The sequence below is a fragment of the Nothobranchius furzeri genome, chromosome 7 (assembly GCF_043380555.1).
Source record: "Nothobranchius furzeri strain GRZ-AD chromosome 7, NfurGRZ-RIMD1, whole genome shotgun sequence".
NCBI classification, from domain to species: domain Eukaryota; kingdom Metazoa; phylum Chordata; class Actinopteri; order Cyprinodontiformes; family Nothobranchiidae; genus Nothobranchius; species Nothobranchius furzeri.
This window is the reverse complement of record NC_091747.1, coordinates 69,795,100-69,814,029: the sequence shown is the minus strand read 5'-3', so window position 1 is coordinate 69,814,029 and position 18,930 is coordinate 69,795,100. Positions and strand designations below refer to the sequence as shown.

General features: G+C 44.2%; 1 protein-coding gene across 3 annotated transcripts in view; it reads right to left on the bottom strand.

The window, feature by feature from the left end:
* ntn1a (netrin 1a) overlaps positions 1–18,930 on the bottom strand; it is a 109,825-nt gene that overhangs the window by 1,823 nt on the left and 89,072 nt on the right. For 2 of the 3 annotated variants that reach the window (XM_015954455.3, XM_054751795.2), the window contains 2 exons: positions 10,736–10,810; positions 1–3,748 (listed from right to left, as the gene is read on the bottom strand). The exon at positions 1–3,748 is cut by the window's left edge and continues 1,823 nt beyond it. In XM_015954455.3, the coding sequence (XP_015809941.1) occupies positions 3,420–3,748; positions 10,736–10,810 (404 nt within the window). In that variant the 3' untranslated portion in view covers positions 1–3,419. Of the gene's footprint in view, positions 3,749–10,568; positions 10,647–10,735; positions 10,811–18,930 lie in introns of all 3 variants that reach the window. The other variant, XM_054751796.2, reaches the window with a different exon arrangement.

The window sequence follows — 18,930 nt, the reverse complement described above, 5'->3', positions numbered from 1 at the left end:
AGCTCAAGTCTGGATAATCTATGATGATTTATAGGGATGGGTACCTTTGACATTTGAATCGATCCGGTACTAATTCCCGGTACCTACGAATCGATACCGGTACTTAACGGTACCAATTTTCGATACTTTTGAGTGTTTAATATTTTAATTCTCTTTTATAATTAGATATATATTTTTCTCAATATATAACAATATTTGATAAATATCACGATAAATAACATACAACTGTTTGTATTTTAACATCGTCCTTGTAGTTTTATAAGCTGATAATTAAACTGAAGCAAACATCTTTACTGTGAACTAAATTTACTGTGTATCTTCATTCCTTTTGCCGTCTTTTTTCATTTGATTTTTCCTACTGGGAAGTTAGAATTTCAGAAGAGAAAGCGAACGCACCATTAGCTGATAACAATGGTAGCAATGGAAGCTAACATATCAAGCTAGCGTTATCTTAAACAGTTTTAGCTGCTGGAGCAGATTTAAACGATGATGCCTCACACTTAGATCGTTGTCACTGGTTTCATCTTCACCCAATCACCCGTCGCATTTAGTAAAGTGAAGCTAAACTTTAGAGCGCGTTTATATTCTTCTAGTCAAAATTTCGGAGTTCCGAGGAGAAAGCAAACGCACCATTAGTGAAACGGAAGCTAACAAATCAAGCTAACGTTATCTTAAACATTTTATTTATCTACCAGAGCAGATTAAGATGAGGATGTCTCACTTAGATCGTTGTCGCTGGTTTCATCATCACCCAGTTACCCATCACATTTAGTGAAGTGGACCCAAGCTTTAGCGTGTGTTCTTTCTACCATGCTGCTCTGTTTACAACTGGCTCGCAGCGACCGATGACATAACGCTGTTGCGCATGCGCAGCTGTCTAGGCAAGTTCTCGTTGTGAAGGACGGGTACCGAAACGAGGCACCGTTTCAAATGAAGTGAATCGGTGCTCGGTCGGTACTGTGGAATTCGGTCGGTACCTTAAAAATTACCGAATTCGGTACCCGTCCCTAATATTATACCAAAGCTGTTTCAAATGAGCGTTGTTCCTGAGCTGATGCCATCTTTGTAGTTCTTTTCTGTTTCAGCACTGGTTCTAAGCCTGTCTCTCTACAAATATAGAGTGCTGTGATTGGCCAATGGTGGAGCTGAGGCTACACTGAAGCATGGCTAGACCTACCTCCAGAATAAAATCTTTTGCTACCACTACAGTTTGTCTGGAGTTCTGGGCTCCATTAGTTCAGCTATTGTGAGTTTTCCTGCTTTTGGTCGGAGCAGGTCTGGAATCTTTGCCTTCTCGATTCTAAAGTCGGGGTGTTCTAGTTGATTATTCTGAACTGAAACTATAAAATTCCAACTCCTGAGGATAAATGGCACGCACTATCACTTCTGACTGGACTGATGAGCTAACGGCTATTCCAGACAAAGCCAGGACACATCTGAGGTGAATGGGGAGCCTAAGTATCCTCCCTTTCCGGTCGGCTTATGGGTCCCCGGAAGAATGAAAAAAAATGAATGCAAGTCAACGGGCCTAAAAGATCAGGGGTCTCATTTATCAAACATTTCGTAGAATCCTTACTAAAATCGTACTTAAGCTCAGCAAAAAAAAATGTGTCGACACCAAGCAGGTTTGTGACCTATCAAACATGGAGTACACACAGCTGCACGCAATCTCCGCTTCATAAATCGGAGATTAACGAGAATGTTTCTCAGCTACATTTTAGTCACATGCTGCCCTGACCACGCCCACTTACTGCCATAAATAGTCAATGCAAAGTGCCTTGTGGATCTCATGCATATACATAAGTCGGTTGTCGCAGCGCTCCGCCAATGACATGGCGACCGCAGATCAAGGCAGATCAAGGAAGCGCAATTTCACAGAAGCAGAAATTGAGGTACTTGTGGGTGAGGGGGAGAAATGAAAGGAAGTGCTTTTGCAAAACAAATAAGAGAAAATCCACAGAGTGGCATAGCATTGCTGAAGCCGTCAATACTGAGTTCTTCAGAGAGTTCTGTGGCGGAGATCAAAAATGGTCCGATTGAGCTTCGATCCCCAGACTCCCGGGTGAAAGTCATGTGTGCTAACCAGTCAGCCAAACAGAGAGCTCCCCTGTACAAATAGCCAGGGCTCATGATCAATCGGGTCACAGTGAAAGGACAAGATCTCGAAAATCCCACGCATGCCTGTTTGCGCACCTCAGGTCTCCGCACCGGAGCAAAGCCGTTGTAGAGCGGGTACCAGTAAAAATTGAGTTAGGACGCGAGCGGCTGCGGAAGGCGGAGCGGAGGTAGTGGAATTTCTGGGTTAGGCTGCTGCCAGTTCTGACTTATGTGCATGGAAGGAGAATCCCTAGCTGCTGCTGCACTTAGAAAAAAAAACTAAAGGGTTTGACATCAATAAACATGCAATCTAAAATTGATGGAGCTGTAACTGATACAGGGTTTGCACAAAGCATTTTTGAGACTAGTTGTTTTGATCCACTCTGATTTAAGTCCCATTGAAAATAGCTGCTAGCTTATCATTTTAGTCAGAATCGCTGTTTCTCCAACCTGAGGTTGTTCACAGAGCTGTCCATGTTACTCAACTTGAGCTGAGTGAAAACAGATCTAAATTTGGACTGGCCTTTAATCATCCTTAAACAGATTTTGTTTGTGAATAGAGACAACGAGGAGAAAAAAAACATAAATACTGAAAATGAAAACAGTGGTTAGAAATGCACCCCGTAGAATTTGAGCAGCATTTTATAAAAGTGATCACAAACAAATACAAAGTGTGTACTGGTATACAAACACTCAAACTGCACCTTTTTCGTGGAAGATAGAGGGTGTCCACGTGTTCAGCTCCAGTCTGTTCATTCTCTTGTCGTCGCTCCTCTTCTGCCTCATGCAAATGTGAAGAAAAATGCTGGAGGACAATCACAAACTCCAGAGCTCGGGATCCTTTCGTGTGGCGCCGCAACGATGGCTCCAGTCCCAGTTAGAGTAGCGACGACGTTCCCTCACAGGTTAGCTTCTAAGTTCAGTTAAAGTACATGCAGAGGCAAATATTGCAGCTGTATTCACGTGGCTGTTTGTCGTTGTTGCACCAGCGTAGAGTGTCCGTAAAATTAGAGCATACAATACAAGGTTTCATATGGAAATAAAAAATAATCACACAAATAATGTTATATACTGGTAATAGGTGCAAATTCGGCAAATCCACAAGAGAGACGAATCTCAAAGTAAAAGAAACCATAAAACCAAATCTGCAAGGTGAGCTCCTTCAAAAGTTCACTAGAAAATACAAATCATTCTAAATCTCTTCATGCTTCTAAACAAAAGCAGCGACAAAAGCGGTGTCCTCTCTGTCCGTGGTCCTTTGTCCTCTGTCACCTTGTGTTCTCCGACCATCTGCTCAGCTTCCCCTCTATACGTATCTCCACCTATGGCTTCTTGCACTTGCCTTTCTTCTCCCGCTGCTGGAACTTCCTGAGCCTGCGCGCCCACGTGTCCCTCCACTGGATGACCAGGCTGCCTTTGTCAGCCACCACGCCGCTCTGACCCGGGGAGTCCTCGTCGGTCCCTAGAAGCAGGTACTTCTTCCCAGGCTTGATCTTGGGACACTTGCACGCCACGTCTTTGGCGCGGACCCACAGGAACTGGTCCCCGCGGCGGATGCGGCTCTCGCCCTGCTTGTAGACGGAGATGATGTTGACGGTAAACTTCCACCATTCGCCAGCCTTGTCTGTCTTCAGGATGTGAACCTGGACAGCTGCAGGAGGATGTTAGAGAACCATTACCATCATTATATTTATATGTGTATCTTTACCGGTGTCGGTACAGTATCTGCTCGGGTGCAAGATCGGCTCGGGGTCCTTCGACTGCCGATGACGTCAAAGTACGGCAAACCCACTCGGACAAAATACACTACACATCTATACTGTTGGAAAGAATTTAGCAGTTTCGTTATTAAAATAATGTTTCTTAAGACGTAAGTTTGTGTTTATAATGGTATTTGTAAAATAAAACACTATATTTGATTCATGTTGAACTCCTCTTTGAGCACATCCCTTGAAGTATCATAGGTATTAGCAACACCTGTGAAATTGTATTTGCAGGAAAGAAGTGTGTCGCGTTTATTGAAGTATTTGTGTTGAGTTTTTGACGTCTTGTCCATGCGTAGTTCAGTTACGCTCATAGCTGCTAGCCAAAACTCTGGAGTTAAAAGTTTTCTGGCTTTACTAAAATACCTGTCTGTACTTATTTGATTGATGGTAGTTTTACTTTCTATTAGACTCCAAATGTAATCATTTGGCACGTTTCTAATTCATAATTTGTAATAATGTAATCGGCGATATTAGCATTAGCATTCCTATGGGTTTTTCCATGTATATTAGCATTGCGCTAACCACTCGCTGCCAAATTGCAGCCTTTGCCATTAGAAAATCTCCTTTTGTCACATCGCAATTTAATTGCACATGCAGTTAATCGTTCAGCCCTAATATACTTGCAGCTCTATGCTAAAAGTGTATTTTCAAAGAGGTAATGATGGATTTCTTTGTAAAAGTTGTCCATCTTTCCAATAGAAAAAATTTGCCTGGACCAACGTCACGTGATAACAACGTTACGTGATTACGTAATTCCGTAAGGTTCATGTTCAGCCAATCAACTACTTAGACGTCATCGGCAGTCGACGGACCCGAGCCGATCTTGCACCCGAGCAGATCTTGTACCGACACCGGTAATTTCAGGAAATATCCATCGAGACGTTATTGAAAGTTGATAAAAGGATGTCTAGTTGAAGAAAAACATTGGCGGCTTTGTAACATATAACCGTAAAATTCATGCCTAAAGTACATAGGGCGCAGGTCTTTGGGGGTGTCATATTAGACGCCATGTCTCCTTGTAGCTGACTCTGGGTCCTGTGCCTGTTGATGACATCACACAAGACGATTGGCTGGGCGTTTACAGAAGTTACGTTATCACGTTCAAAAACATTTAGACAAAGAATTCAACAACAAAACTGCTAAACTCTTTCCAAAACCTATTTGAAAGATCAGAATTGAAAAAGAGACGCTATCTATTTTGGCCGAAGGTATTGCCGATGACATCGTCGGCAGGCGCAGGACGCCAAGCAGACCCAGGAAACTACAATCAGCATTTCATTCGCTCGATGGAATTAAATAAAGGAGCATCAAAGTCTGAGGAGTCTCGCCGAGGTTGCACGCTTTCTGCTCCACAGGCAACAACATTCACCGGTAGCATTGATTTGAATCTACAGGAGACCAGTTTCTGACTGTGTTACCAGTTAGAGGTTCTGAAACAAAGTATTGAAAAGGTATTTTCTTGCTGTTGTATCAGGGTATCCGCGGGTCCTTAAAAAGTCTTAAAAAGTCTTAAATTTGTTTTTCCAAATTTAAGGCCTTAAAAATCTTTAAAAATGACAAATAATCCTTAAATACAGTTTCCAAATGTCTTAAATTACCAAAGACCCAATAAACAAGATTATTTTATTTCTATAAAATTTTCGTGAATTTCTAGTTAGTTCAGGATTTTTTGTGTACGATGTTGGCGTAAGCGGAACTGTACACATACGGTTGGTTGTGAAAGGGGGCTATTTTTAGAGGAGCATGCTAGTGGGCGCTTGCGCCATGGGGAAGTGCAACATTAATGGTAACTGGATGGCTAATCCCACGTTCACGATGTGGTTAGCACCGGTTCCAGGCAATAGCTGGAAATTATAGCTTAAATTTAATTTTAAAAATAGCTTAAATTTGGTCAAAGTGGCCTTAAAAAAGGTCTTAAAAAGTCTTAAATTTGGCTCCCTTAAACCTGCAGATATGTATCCGTACTCCATCACATCCTGATAGCTACTGGTGCATGATCCTGCTGGAGGAAGCCACCAGAAGATGGGTCCATGTGGTCCTGAAGGGATGGACATGCCATGCAGGTAGGCTGTGGTGGTTCCACCAGGCTCAGATGGGACTGAAGGGTCCGGAGTGGGACAAGAACATCTCCAGCAGCAGCAGCCTGAAGCACTGATCAAGGCAGGGTGGATCCATGCTTTCATGTTGGTGACACTAAATTCTGAGCCGACCATCTGAATGTTGCAGCTGAAATCCAGACCCATCAGACCAGGAAAGGTTTTCCAGTCTCTTCTGGTCCAGTTCTGGTGATCCTCAGTCTCCTGTTCAGACAAGAGACCTGGTGCGGTCTTCTGCTGCTGGAGTCCACCTGGAGCAGCTGGTGTGCTTCTGCAGACCTTGGTAGGAACCAGAGGTTATTATCCAGAACCAGTTTGACCAGTCTCTGTGAACCCTATGATGGTTCTGGTTCAGCCATCCTGGTTCCAACAACCATGTCGTGTGAACGGCTCTTCCTGTCCACCCTGATGCTGTGGAACTGCTGCGGTTAGGGTTAGTTGCTCTCATGGCAACCAAATAAACAGGAGGACATATTTAAGATGTTGCCAATCTAAACAAACTCGGCTCGTTCTTCTTCTCGTGAAGTGACCAGATAATTTCAGCTCCCTGAAACATGGACGCTGTGCTGTCTTCATGTGTTAATGATGAAAACAGCTCTGTGGTCCAGGCACACAAGCACTTTGTCCGTTCCTACTGACACAGCAGTGTAGGATCTGTAATCTGATTAGGAGGTGGGGGGGCTTTTAGAGGAATTGACTAATGTGGCCCTCTCCTCGATCCCTTCCCAGCATGCACCAGGGCCTCTTGTATTGACTGGGTCTCTATTAAGTTCCATTAAGGTTCTCCCGTTCCTAGGATGCAGCTTCTTGAAGAGGACCAGCTTGTGACGGGTCGATGGTTTCACCTCCAGCAGGGTGGGGTGGGGGGACTGAACATCTCAGCTTTATTAGTGGTAGTTCTGTTTTTACTGTAAATTGCTGGTTTGGTGTTTTCTAAGCGGTGATCTAACGTTCCTCCTGAACCGATCCTGTTTCATTTTGGGTTCTAGCTTCATTCTGAGATAAAGATACCCCATCGCTCTCCTCTGGCTTCCTGTTGAGGAGAGAGTTTATTTTATGATTCCTTTGATTGATTTTAGGACTGTGCTTGATCCAGAGCCTGAGTACACACCAGAACATCATCAAAGAACCAACCCTAAAGAAGTTTCATGTTCCGGATTGGTGAATAGAGGAAAAAAGGTTGTTGAAGGATCGTCCATCATGGACCAGTGCCTGTCCGTTAAAGATTATCTGATCATCTGTGTCAAGATCTTCTCATTTATCAGGTGATTATTAAAGAAAACCAGTTATTTTCTGGGGATCACCCGATCAAACCAACACCATTATCTGAGATGAACTAAAGCACCAGCTGTGGGTTTGTCTGGGGAAAAAAATTACCGTATTTTCCGGACTATAAGCCGCTACTTTTTCCCCACGCTTTGAACCATGCGGCTTTACTGAAGATGTTCCTTCACCTGCCACTAGGGGGCGCTTTAGCAGAAAGTGAAACAGGTGGAAGTCAAAAGTGGAAATGGAAGAAAGTGCTCATTTTAATTTAGCGCATGCAAGCAGCCAGCACCACGAAGAATGTTTTTCAAATCCACACCCCCTCATCATGGTAACTACACGTATGAGTTCATATGATGCCGCATTTAAGTTGAAGGCCATCGATCTGGCAGTAGAGGAGGGGAAACAGTGCTACCGCACGTAAGCTTGGCATGAATGAATCCATGGTTCGGCGCTGGAGACGGCAGCGGGAAGAACTCATTCAAGCCAGCTTCACCCGGGGATGACGACAGCAACACGGACAGCGACTCTGACATCGCCACAGAAAAGGTATGTGACGAAGCTCTTCTGAGGCTGTTCAACTCCGACACTGAAGAAGAGGACTTTAATGGCTTTAGTGCGCAAGAGGAAGATGAGAGCGAATGACTTCTTCTGGTAGGCAAGTGTGTTTTATTTACTAACCAGGCATGTTTAGTGTGCAGTTTTTATTTTCTAACCATCCAGGGCTTATTAATGCTGTGTCAGCGCTGTTCTTTTCTTCTAAACATGCAAATTACCGGTAATAATAACGCGTGAGTGCTGCTTTTATGTTATAACCATCCAGAAATATGAACGCTATCAGCGCTGTTTTCTTTTCTAAACTTGCAGGCACGTTCACCCGTGTTTAAAATTCATTTTGTTGAATTAAAACAACAACGAAAAACGTCCGTGTAGCATCTTTCTGTCTAATTATCTTATGTTACGGCCGTACATGCGCTGTGCGCCGGAGACCTGCATGTGGCTGCTGCGCCGCGGCTTGTATTTGAGTGCGGCGTGTGTGTGTGTGTGTGTAGAAAACCTTTTTTTTTTTTTTGGTGCGGCTTATATTGAGGTGCGCTCTATAGTCCGGAAATTACGGTACTTGGAGATGTTTGGAAAAGTAAACAACGGTATCTTACATTAACATTCCCTTAATATTTTTATTTCTACATTATTAATTTACAATAAATTATAACTCTTATTGCCTCCAACAAATAAAAAAGGCCAAATGAAAATTTTCTATTGCACATTAATTTAAAGTGGGTGTGAGCGGGTGGTTTTCTTTGGGCCTTGGTGTTGCGGGGCTGATCCAGTGGGACCTGACGGTGACCTCTGCAGCTCTTATATCCAGCAGCTGTCACTGTTTGGACTCTACAGAGCCACATTCACGAGACTTGTGCTGTGTTTGACTTTTGATCAGCCTTAAAGGTGCAGTATGTAAGATTATAGTGAGGAAATCCCAAAAGAGTCTAATGTTTCAGTCATTTTGGAAGGAAGGTGGTACTGAACCATACTTCATATCCAGCTGACTAGGATTGTTAGTGTTTCTCCTTTCAAAACAAAGGAAGGAGGGGCGAAGCTACTGTTTTCCATCTGTGAGTGTGGGGTTGCCGAGACTCCTGCAGCGCTGACATTTGTAATTTGACGACGGCCGGCAAACAACTCCAGAGTTGTTTAAAGTGGTTTCAGTAACCAAATCTTGCCACAAGATGTCATAGCACATTATTTCTACATGATGCACCTTTAATAACCTAGTGTGTGACACATCCTCGCTCTGGGACGGCAGCCTGAAGGTGGACAAGTGGGAAGTGGTTTTCCAGTGAATCGCTGAGTCATCGTCACTGGTACAGCGTAGATCTCATCAGTTACACGATTTAAACACAACTATGAAACTGTTGTATTCATTAATTACACGGACTCCTGTTTTTCTGACACTTGATGGTCGGTTTCTTACCCCGGAACGAAACGGCAGCGAAGCGGCACCGCTTCAAATAGAATCCAATTATAGTCTATGGAGAGTTTCAAACCAGCCACGACGCGGCAATTTCCAGGCGCGTCCCAGAAGCGGCATGCCGCGCCGCGCCGCTAAAGATGGGATCGAGTTCTATTTTTTTCCCGAGCCGCTTCTGGGACACATCAATTTCCGCAGTTCACATAGTGCGAGACAGGAAACCACACACGGTTATTTTCTAAATAAAATGCAACGTTGCGATGTCATATATATACTTACGTCAGCCCGTGTGACCAAACGGCTTTGTTTACCACCAGTTTCTTTCGAGAAGTGCAACGGTGTGATTCCTCGCGGGGGTTGTGATCTCTCGATGAGGAAGGTGTCGGAAGTCTCGAGGGATTTTAGAATCTCGCGGGTACAGCGAGGCGCCGCGAGGAAGCCGTGCCGCGGCCAAGACTCTCCCGGTGTGAAAAGGACCGCTTTGAAGTTTGCGAGTGAGCCGCTCCGCTGCTGTTCCGCTCCGCTGATGCTTGCAGTGTGAAACCGGGGTTAGTGTTAGCTAAATTTGTTTCTTGGCCCAACCTGCAGGAGGCTTCGCTCTAAGGAGCCAGTTTATCTCTGAGAATGTTTTTCTTGAGGCCGTTTAGTCAGAAGTCTGATGCTTTGTCCTCTGTGGCCGGACATCAGATGTCTGATGATGTCCTGGGACCTGCGAACGTCCTAAGGTCCACACCATATCTGCATCTACTCAGTAACACGTTTGTTCTACAGAAGAGCTTCCGTTTAATTTTACACCTGATCTCATTGCTGTGGTACCCCCCCTTACACACACACACTCACACACACACACACACACACACACACACACACTGGAGCCCCTGTGGTGGGCTTGTCTTCTCAGAGGTGAGGATCACTCAGTGATCCTGATGACGATGCCTCCAACTGGGATTGTTTAAATTTTGTGTTAAAGGTGCTTTTTTTCTTTGCTGACATCATTCAGAATCATCAAAGGCTACAAAAATGTGAAAACGGCCCCAAAGCTGCTCCACTGACCCAAGAACCCAGCCGGGACAGTTTTTTCCTCATGACACCACCAGGGAGGCGGGCTGAAGAGAAGGTGTCGATAAGCTGACCCCTAACTCCTCCAAATCCCTGCAGAACAAAGGCCGGACCTCTCTGTCAAGCTCCTGAAGCATGCTGCAGGACGGCCCGGTTTGGGGGGAGCAGGGGTCATACTTCTTAACCACACCTTGAATGGCGCGGCAGACTGATGGTCGCAGGAATGCAGCCCTGATGCTCTGACTGGGGGGGGGGGTTAATGAGGATCCTCCACTTTCTCAGCTCTCTAACGTCCTCAGAGACAAACCTTCTCACCTCTGATTCCCCCGAGATGTCTCGTCCTCTTTCATCTTTTGGTCTTTATCCTGAAACAGCCGTGGAGCTGGTGTGTTTCTATGCGTACGCCAGTAAAACAGCACAGTAGCCATCTTTTATTATGTGTCCTACAGACCCTGTGAGCAGTGTGCTGTTCGCTGACTCACCGTAATCCTTCTTGCAGTACTTCTTCATGTTGATTTTCAGTTTGCCTTTGGAGGCTTTGCAGTACGAGTCGCAGTCTGCAGGAAGAAAAATGATTATAAGTTCTATTAAAAACGTCAGCATGAATTGAAATTGTTACATTATTATTTTAATTAATAATTTTACATTACTGATGAACAAACGCACTCAAAAACAAGTCTAGCAGAGCCAAATGACGAGGCCGAGCTTCAGGGTTATCCTCAGAATAAACTCTGTGTTAAATAAGGAACATCAGCAATAATAATAAACCCAAACATCTGATCTGCGACTGATTCTACAGCAAAAACAGTTTTCTGCAGGATTCCAGTTTGAATCGGAACGTCCGGAACAAAACGCAGATTTTTATCCCTGTTTGACACTTTTATATTAGCACTAATGACCTACTAATTTATACCAATATTGTTTATTTATTATTAAAGAGCAAGGGTTAGGGTTAGGGTTAGTATGCTTCTTGTAGGGGGTGCTCTTTAAAGAGCAAGTCACCCCCTACAATAAACTTTCTTCACTCCCACTTCATGTTTGAAAAATGCAACAAATGCTGTTGCTTGGCAGACTAAGAGGGCGGAGCCGCTAACAAATACACACTCACAATGGCATTATGACATCATTATATACCAGATGACATCATAGCATACCTCTTAGCCAATAGCGGTGGTAGATTTAAATTCAAATACAGTGCAGAATTTTTCCCTGATGACGACGCAACACTGACAGTTTTAGGCAGAATATTTGAATTTTAACTAAAATGCACTAAAGTGCAAAACTATTGACTACACGTGTCTGCAGCACGATTAGACACTCCTTTATATATTTTATCAGCAAAAAAAAGTGATTTGGGGGTGACTTGCTCTTTAAGATTAGCTCTTGTTCTTCATCATATTATTTTTATTATATTATTATTATTATTATTATTATTATTATGGATAAAATGATACAGCATGGCCCTAAATGGAACCAAAATATTATGTTTATGTGTATTTATTTGACAGACACTTCTATCCAAAGCGACTTACAATTTATAACCTGTAGGGCATGTTGTGATCTTCCTAGATATTCCTTAAATATCTTTGGTTTTGTTTTAGTAATTAAAAATTAAATAGTTTCATTTTTTCAGATGTTTCCCTTTCACACATAATTTGTTGACAGAATTATTAACAGACATTTTATTTTATTTTAAACTTATTCATATTAAATTGGAACAGTTGTTTGACATTTAGCATTTTACATCCATTCATGTTTCTTCTATAATTTACAGACATGGGACAAATCCACGTTAAAATGACTACAATAATTAAAAAAAATACTCTAAATGTCACATCTAATTAAAAAAAGGCAGATTTTACTCCCACGTTTTTTTAAAGTTTTTTATTAAAAATGGAGAATATTTAACACATTATAATAATTCTCCCAACATTATGTAACTGAGTTTCTATTTGTTTATTTTCATGACAATAAAAAAAACCCTCAGAAAACTAATTTAAAAAATCAGTTTCTCAAACTAAAATGTTTTGTATCACTGAAACATTTTAAATGTGTTTTATTGTTATTTTGTTTCTTGTTTCAGTTTTGCTGCAATGTAATAATTATGCTGTGTGCTGGTTGTGCAGCTGCTGCCTATCCACTCACTTGTTGTCGGACTGTGGGAATGGCGGGCACACTCACTCACTCACACACACACACACACACACACACACACACACACACACACACACACACACACACTCCACCTCGATCTAAATCTAACCTCACTTGTCACCTCACCACCCCAGCCTCCTAAAAAAAACTAACCCCAGGATCCCTCCAAGACCCCTGGGAGGACCAACACAAGCCTGTGTGTGTGTGTGTGTGTGTGTGTGTGTGTGTGTGTGTGTGTGTGTGTGTGTGTGTGTGTGTGTGTGTGTGTGTGTGTGTGTGTGTGTGTGTGTGTGTGTGTGTGTGTGTGTGTGTGTGATCGAGTGAGAGACGGAGATGGAGAAGTCTGAGGGCAAATTGTCTCCGTCTGTTCGTGTCTCTCCCTCGTGGAGATGACATGAGCCTCTCCAGCATGTCGTGGGTCGACCCAGGGGCCTCCTGCTGGCAGGGCACACCTGAAACTCCTCCTCTAGAAGGCATTCTTACCAAGTGCCTGAACCTCCTTAGTGGAGGAGCTCCACTGCCAGTTCCTCCTAGATGTCTGAACTCCTCACTAAACCTCTTTAAATATTCTCCTGCTTTGGTTAACCACTCCTGTTTGAAGGATTGGATTTGTGTGTGTGTGTGTGTGTGTGTGTGTGTGTGTGTGTGTGTGTGTGTGTGTGCATGCGCGTGCATGTGTGTGTGTGTGTGTGTGTGTGTGTGTGTGTGTGTGTGTGTGTGTGTGTGTGTGTGTGTGATCGAGTGAGAGGGGGGAGGTGAAACGGGTCAGTGCCACACAAAGGGGAGGTCAGGAAAGGAAAATTAGCCATCCATGAAGTGCTGTGCAGGGGACCCTTTTCGTGGTAGTGTGTGTGTGTGTGTGTGTGTGTGTGTGTGTGTGTGTGTTTGGGGGTCCACATCTCAGATATGAACAAATACATAATATTCTTTATTTTATTCCAAAATATCTTAAAACTCACATTGGTGGAAAGAGCAAGGCAGTAAATGACCCTGACTTGCATGTTTTTGGTCTGCGGGAGGAAAACTGGAAAACCCTCTCATGCATGAGAACAGCATGCTAGCTCTGTGCTAGCTCTGTGCTAGCTCTGTGCAGAAACGCTGCAGCTGGGTTTCTAACCTGTGACCCTCACATCGATGCTACCAACTGTGCCACTGTGCAAGCATTGGACTCTGTGCCTCAGGGACGCTGTTAAATGCAATGTGTGTGTGTGTGTGTGTGTGTGTGTGTGTGTGTGTGTGTGTGTGTGTGTGTGTGTGTGTTTCTCCCTACTGTACTGCTTTTTATGTTTTTTTTATGTAACTGAGGCAGGGGTACCAATTAGCCCTTTGGCTACAATTGGGTAAACTTTTAAAAAATCAGCTTTACTTTAGTAGCATGCAGACACTGACTACACTGATAATCTGTGCGACCGATCTCTCACATGAACAAACATGGAGAACGCTGCTATAAAAGAGGCGAAGAGCCTCTTTGGAAGCACAGACTTTCACGTGGGATGTAACTGAAATTTGAATCGACGTTCGATGGTGCAGCTTTGTGTCATACATGGAGATAGAGCTGTTTCGTGGTGGATGGATAGGGTGGTGTAGTAGGTGGATCAGAAGATTTCGGCAGCCCTGAATATGAACAAACGTCTCTGACGTGAGCAGATCTTTGTTCCTCTGCGGATTCTGTTTTCACCGAGGTTGCCTAGGGAACACCACCGCAGGACAAAACGCACCAGAAGAAGAGCGGAAGGCTCGGGCGCAAACGGGTGGAGAGATGGAGGAAAACGGGAGACGAGTGAAAATTATCTGAGGGGAGAAGAAGAGAAAACCCACTCCAGGAAACGCTGAGTCTTATATTCTGGTCGGTGAACAGAGAAAGTAACAGAAATTAGATGAACAGAGGAGTCCACCCGAGCCGGACCTGATTACCATGTAAATGATGGAAGTGGGGTCGGTGGAAAGGATGCTTTGTTTTCTCATAACCCCCCCTCGATGCCATCCTGATACTTCCCTTTGATAGCCTCTCGTTTCCCATTAGTGTACCCCTGAGACGCAGCTCCGGGCCCTGCTGAGAGAGCCCCGGGATGCCTATTTAGGCCTAGGCAGTCCCCTACGGCGAGGACAAATGTTCTCTTTGTGAGTGCGTCACAAGCAGAAGAAGTGGAAGCGGTCTTGTAATGCTGAGCTGAAATGCGCTCTGCGTGTTCTAAGTAGATGTAGTTACTACGGCGCTTTGTTTCCCGCCTTTCAGCTCGCAGAGGAGTCGGTAACTGAGAGGAGGACCTTTGCCCCCTCTATCAAAGTACCGTACGGCCCTCTAAACTAACTGTTGTTTTTCAAGCTGCTTCCAGAGAGAATTCAGAGCAGCAAAGATCACTCCTACGTTACAGAACCGCAGATGTTATGACGCCGCAGAAACCTTCGGTCTGAAAGGCAGCGTGCTGTTCCCCGCCTCCACGCCGTGTTTCCTGATGCTTCATTCCAACAAACTCTGGTTTAAAGTGACACTTGGATATTTTTCCACTTTTACAGAGGACACTCATCTGGATCGCTCAGGGAGCAGGTCACCCCTCGGTTCAAGGGTCTACGAGGAGTAAACCTTTCATAGCACTTCTGCCCTTTTTCACCAGTGGCTTTGGGTAGCACCACTATGAAGGTGGAACGTTGGCATTTCTGTGACTAAAAATCACAATGATATAATCTGGAGCCTTTGGAGTGTGCCCCAGTGTTCCACTCAGATTACACCGGGGGGGTGTACAGAGATGGAGAGATAGTAGATCGCCTAGAGCAGTGGTCTGCAACCTTCCGTCGGATTAAAACGTTTTAGAGCCGCAACTGTTACAGGACCTTTTAACTCATTCACTGCCATTGACGACTGAAGTCGTCATTTGCAGGTTTTTACTGTGTGGGCGTCGGACGAGCCCCCGCACCGTGAGAACAAACATCTCCGCTCTAAAGCCGATCTTCATCCGCATACGTCACACGTCATGTGATCAGTAAGCAGAACATCCATGTGTTAGGAGATCGTTTTGGGCCCCTGCTGTAAAAAAAAGTGAGGCGCGAACCGGAAAAGCTTCTGCCGATCACAATTCAACAACGGATTATGGAAGAACGGATAACGCTCCAAACGCGCGGATTCTTTATTTTTTTCATTCTCATTTCTTTCTTTATTGAACATGTAAATGAATAGACACATTAAAGTATTCAAAAAGTACTCAAAAAGAAACCCATACATATGTATATGCGTATATATATGTAGAACATGTTCAAGGGAAAAGAAGCTCTGGTAGATTATGTAATCCCCCCCAAATCAAATTTCAAGGAAGATAAAAACAAAAAATTATTTTCCCTACACTGAGCGTCATAGCCATTTTCTTATACCATGTTTTATCCTCAATCACACAAACAAAATTGACATTTTTCTATGTGCCCCCCCCCCCCCCCCAATATTCACAACTCCCAGTTCACCAACAACAGACAATTACAATCAAATGCAACACCCTTACCACTGTTCCTCCTCCTCCATGTAATTAATTAGCATAATTTTTTATACTTCTCTTTAAAATTATGCAATGAGGGACTTTGCTTTAGATCCCCACTTAGCTCATGCCAAACTCTTACACCCGTAACAGATACACAAAATGACTTTAATGTTGCTCTAAAATATGTACGCCTAAAGTTAAGTTTGTATCTGAAATTATATACGTTATCTGGTTTTATAAATAGCATTAATAATTTCTTTGGTATTAATTTCCTATGCACTTTCTACATGAACGTTGCTGTGTACTGTATAGTTGATGTAAATCTTTAAATTTTAGTATTTTTGAATATATAAATAACGGATTCTTCCTGATGTAAGACGTGAGTCTCCACTTTGTTTTGGTTGTTTTGGCGTCGACATCATCCTAGCGTGCAACGTTCGGAGACTCTTAAAAAAACTGTAAAAACGGTGAGAAACGCTGGCAGCGAATGAGTTGAAAAAAGACGATTTATCATCTTAGGTGTGTTCTTGCTGTGTCGTATCTCTAATTTCATGCTGTAGTTCTTTTTTTAAAACACAGCAGTTTTGTTTACCTGTTTTCCCGCTACGTTTCGTTTGCGGCTGCAAACTTCCTCCGCGTCAGCCTGAGGAAGTTTGCAGCCGCAAACGAAACGTAGCGGGAAAACAGGTAAACAAAACTGCTGTGTTTTAAAAAAAGAACTGCAGCATGGAAGACGATTTATCATTTTTGAGAAACAAAACGGAAGAGACGTCTGGAGTTTAAAAAAAAATCTGTTCTTTTCCAAATTTTTAGAATAACGAGAACTCTGAGCTAAAAAGCAAAAACCTTTTTTGTAAGTTTTCACTTTAGGAGATTTGCTTCTATTTTTATGTTTTAAAATTAGGAAAAAAATTTCTCATGGTGTTTCTTTAATCATCCGTCCATCCATTTTCAGCTGCTTATCCGGAGTCGGGTCGCGGGAGCAGCAGCCTAAGCCCAGACTTCCCCCTCCCCAGCCACTTGGGCCAGCTCCTCCGGGGGAATCCCAAGGCGTTCCCTGGCCAGGTGAGAGACTTAGTCCCTCCACCATGTCCTGGGTCTACCTTTAGGCCTCCTCCCTGTTGGACATGCCCGGAAAACCTCACCAGGGAGGCGTCCAGGAGGCATCCTGACCAGATGCCCAAGCTACCTCAACTGGCTCCTCTCGATGTGGAGGAGCAGCGGGTCTACTCCGAGCCCCTCCCGGATGACTGAGCTTCTCCCCCTATCTCTAAGGGAGATCCCACCCAGCCGCCCTGTGGAGGAAACTCATTTCGGCCGCTTGTATCCGCAATCTCGTTTTTTTTAACCAACACAGTTAAAACACTGACAACCTGCTTTAACCCTAATTTAAAGGTTTGTACATGTGCGTGTTTGTATGTGTGAAATCCTGTGAAATGGATGAATGGGAGTTGTTCTAAGAGTAAAGAACTCACTTTTAGAAACGTTTATCAGCAGATCTGCTTAAATTACTCCAGAAACCACTTTATTTGTGTTCTGAGGGTTTCTGGTTAATCTGAAAAAGGACGAAGCTTCATTCCCACTCACACGTGACCATCACAACAACACATCCAACTCCAGACTGTGCAGGATGCTAATGCGGATAGCAGCATCTCCCTCCTGATCCCTGCCGGATGCCGAGCCCAACGTGAAGTGAGCTCTGAGTGAAACCTTCGTTTTGAGCTCGACGCTTGTTTCTGGGCGTGCACACGAGCAGCTAACAGCACATGGAAGCCACAGTTGGATCTGCTAAAGGTTTCACGGAAGACGTGCATTTTTAGGGAATCGGCAGACTTCCGTCACACATGTGCGCCATGAATCAAGACTTTATACAAGCACGGCTGTCAACAGATGAGGGCATTTTTACCACACCGGACTGCGTTTCTGCACAGAGCAAAGCAACAGAGCCGATCTGGGATCCGTCTGACTGCACAGAATCAACAATAAGACAAGTCTGTTTCAGATAATTTAAAAATGATGGTCCATGGTTCGCCAAGACTCCTGAGGGATTATGACTGAATTTAAAACCTCAGTAGATGTTGGGTAGGAACATGGCTGCTATCAGGGCGCTGACACATGGAGGTGTAAATGATGCCCCCCCTCTCGGAGGAGGGCTCTCTTTCTCAACCAGACTGATTGAGAAACAAATTGCAGCAAATAAAGCATGTAATGAGATTATGGAGGCCTGTGTGCTGCCCTGCACTGTTCTCCTCGGCTCCTCGCCGGGACGCTCACATTTGAGCCGTGAGTTTGGATCTCGTCCAGCAAAGACAGCGAGAGAAAGGAGAGAAGAAGGAGCCCCCTCCCTCCTCCTGCTCCTTCCCTCACTGTATTGTCACTGAGCAAAAGATGGTTTGTTTTCTGTGGGCAACAGGTGGTGGAGAGGCTCCTGGAACACTTGACCTGATTTGAGATTTTATTTCTGAGCGGTGGGTAATCAGACAGGTCGTCCTGGAGCACCGTAAGCTGTCGATTGTCCCTCAGAAATTATATCCCGACTGTGGAAGCACTGGGATGTAGGAATTGGTCAAGTCAGTGAGAAGACTTTTGATGGTGGCCTGGTGTCAAGAAGGGCAGCAAAGAAGCCACTTCTCACCTGGAAAACCACCAGGTGCAGACTGATATTCTGCTAAAGGACTGGGGGAAGTCATTTTCTCTCATAAATGCCCTTTCTGACTGTTTGGAGCATTTGGAAAAAATAATTATCTGGAGAAGAAAAGGTGAGCGCTCCCACCAGTCTTGTGTCCTCATCCTGTGTAAAGCATCCTGAGACTATTCCTGACTCTTAGCAACAGGTGGACCCACTCACAGCTTAGCCCGAGAGCGCGTATGAATGAAGAATGGTACCTAGACATCCTCCCAGAGGAACTCCTGTAACCATCCAACAGCATCTAGGTGGTGAACAGTGTCATCTCCAGCATGATGGAAAACCAGACAAACGCTTCTAATTCTACTTCAGCAGCCAAAGAGACATCTGAAAACGCCGAAGCAGCACGCGTGTCAGGGTGGGGTCCTGA